This window comes from Coregonus lavaretus, assembly GCF_964263955.1.
Source record: "Coregonus lavaretus genome assembly, contig: HAP1_SCAFFOLD_2587, whole genome shotgun sequence".
NCBI classification, from domain to species: domain Eukaryota; kingdom Metazoa; phylum Chordata; class Actinopteri; order Salmoniformes; family Salmonidae; genus Coregonus; species Coregonus lavaretus.
The window spans coordinates 65,001-67,500 of record NW_028157476.1 but is presented as its reverse complement, the minus strand read 5'-3'; the positions used below and the strand labels follow the sequence as shown (position 1 = coordinate 67,500).

Sequence of the window (2,500 nt, the reverse complement as noted above, 5' to 3'; positions counted from 1 at the left end):
GACAGTTGTCAGAGAGGCTGGAGGCTCCTCTACATCCTGACTGTTATAGGGTTAGGGTTAGTGTATATCTGATCTCTAACCTCTAACCTCTAACCTCTAGGGACAGTTGCCAGAGAGGCTGGAGGCTCCTCTACATCCTGACTGTTATAGGGTTAGGGTTAGTGTATATCTGATCTCTAACCTCTAACCTCTAACCTCTAGGGACAGTTGTCAGAGAGGCTGGAGGCTCCTCTACATCCTGTTATAGGGTTAGGGTTAGTGTATATCTGATCTCTAACCCCTTGACCTCTAACCTCTAGGGACAGTTGCCAGAGAGGCTGGAGGCTCCTCTACATCCTGTTATAGGGTTAGGGTTAGTGTATATCTGATCTCTAACCCTTAACCTCTAACCTCTAGGGACAGTTATCAGAGAGGCTGGAGGCTCCTCTACATCCTGTTATAGGGTTAGGGTTAGTGTATATCTGATCTCTAACCCCTAACCTCTAACCTCTAGGGACAGTTGTCAGAGAGGCTGGAGGCTCCTCTACATCCTGACTGTTATAGGGTTAGGGTTAGTGTATATCTGATCTCTAACCTCTAACCTCTAACCTCTAGGGACAGTTGTCAGAGAGGCTGGAGGCTCCTCTACATCCTGTTATAGGGTTAGGGTTAGTGTATATCTGATCTCTAACCCCTTAACCTCTAACCTCTAGGGACAGTTGTCAGAGAGGCTGGAGGCTCCTCTACATCCTGTTATAGGGTTAGGGTTAGTGTATATCTGATCTCTAACCTCTAACCTCTAACCTCTAGGGACAGTTGTCAGAGAGGCTGGAGGCTCCTCTACATCCTGACTGTTATAGGGTTAGGGTTAGTGTATATCTGATCTCTAACCCCTAACCTCTAACCTCTAGGGACAGTTGTCAGAGAGGCTGGAGGCTCCTCTACATCCTGACTGCGTTCCATCGCTGTTCTGAGGTCCTGAAGCCCTTCCTTTTAAAGTTCCTACTGGACACCTGCTCTAGACCCGGAGTGCACTACCAAGGTACCCTACCTATAACTATAACCCTATAACTATAGCCCTACCTATAACTATAGCCCTACCTATAACTATAGCCCTATAACTATAGCCCTACCTATAACTATAGCCCTACCTATAACTATAGCCCTATAACTATAGCCCTACCTATAACTATAGCCCTACCTATAACTATAGCCCTATAACTATAGCCCTACCTATAACTATAGCCCTACCTATAACTATAGCCCTACCTATAACTATAGCCCTACCTATAACTATAGCCCTACCTATAACTATAGCCCTATAACTATAGCCCTACCTATAACTATAGCCCTACCTATAACTATAGCCCTATAACTATAGCCCTACCTATAACTATAGCCCTACCTATAACTATAGCCCTACCTATAACTATAGCCCTATAACTATAGCCCTACCTATAACTATAGCCCTACCTATAACTATAGCCCTACCTATATCTATAACCCTACCTATATCTATAACCCTACCTATAACTATAGCCCTACCTATAACTATAGCCCTATAACTATAGCCCTACCTATAACTATAGCCCTACCTATAACTATAGCCCTACCTATAACTATAGCCCTACCTATATCTATAACCCTACCTATAACTATAGCCCTACCTATAACTATAGCCCTATAACTATAGCCCTACCTATAACTATAGCCCTACCTATAACTATAGCCCTACCTATATCTATAACCCTACCTATAACTATAGCCCTACCTATAACTATAGCCCTATAACTATAGCCCTATAACTATAGCCCTACCTATAACTATAGCCCTACCTATAACTATAGCCCTACCTATATCTATAACCCTACCTATAACTATAGCCCTACCTATAACTATAGCCCCTATAACTATAGCCCTACCTATAACTATAGCCCTACCTATAACTATAGCCCTACCTATATCTATAACCCTACCTATAACTATAACCCTACCTATAACTATAGCCCTACCTATAACTATAGCCCTACCTATAACTATAGCCCTATAACTATAGCCCTACCTATAACTATAGCCCTATAACTATAGCCCTACCTATAACTATAGCCCTATAACTATAGCCCTACCTATAACTATAGCCCTACCTATAACTATAGCCCTACCTATAACTATAGCCCTACCTATAACTATAGCCCTATAACTATAGCCCTACCTATAACTATAGCCCTATAACTATAGCCCTATAACTATAGCCCTACCTATAACTATAGCCCTACCTATAACTATAGCCCTATAACTATAGCCCTATAACTATAGCCCTACCTATAACTATAGCCCTACCTATAACTATAGCCCTACCTATAACTATAGCCCTATAACTATAGCCCTACCTATAACTATAGCCCTACCTATAAATATAGCCCTATAACTATAGCCCTATAACTATAGCCCTACCTATAACTATAGCCCTACCTATAACTATAGCCCTACCTATAACTATAGCCCTATAACTATAGCCCTA

The 2,500-nt window shown here is 41.8% G+C and overlaps 1 protein-coding gene across 1 annotated transcript in view; it reads left to right on the top strand.

Annotated features, from left to right (window-relative positions):
• Window positions 1–2,500, top strand: part of LOC311125402 (unconventional myosin-XV-like) — a gene marked incomplete at both ends in the record, with an annotated part of 31,739 nt that overhangs the window by 7,507 nt on the left and 21,732 nt on the right. The window contains one exon of the mRNA XM_084199446.1: window positions 891–1,021. Within this exon, the coding sequence (XP_084055572.1) occupies window positions 891–1,021 (131 nt within the window). The remainder of the gene's footprint in view (window positions 1–890; window positions 1,022–2,500) is intronic.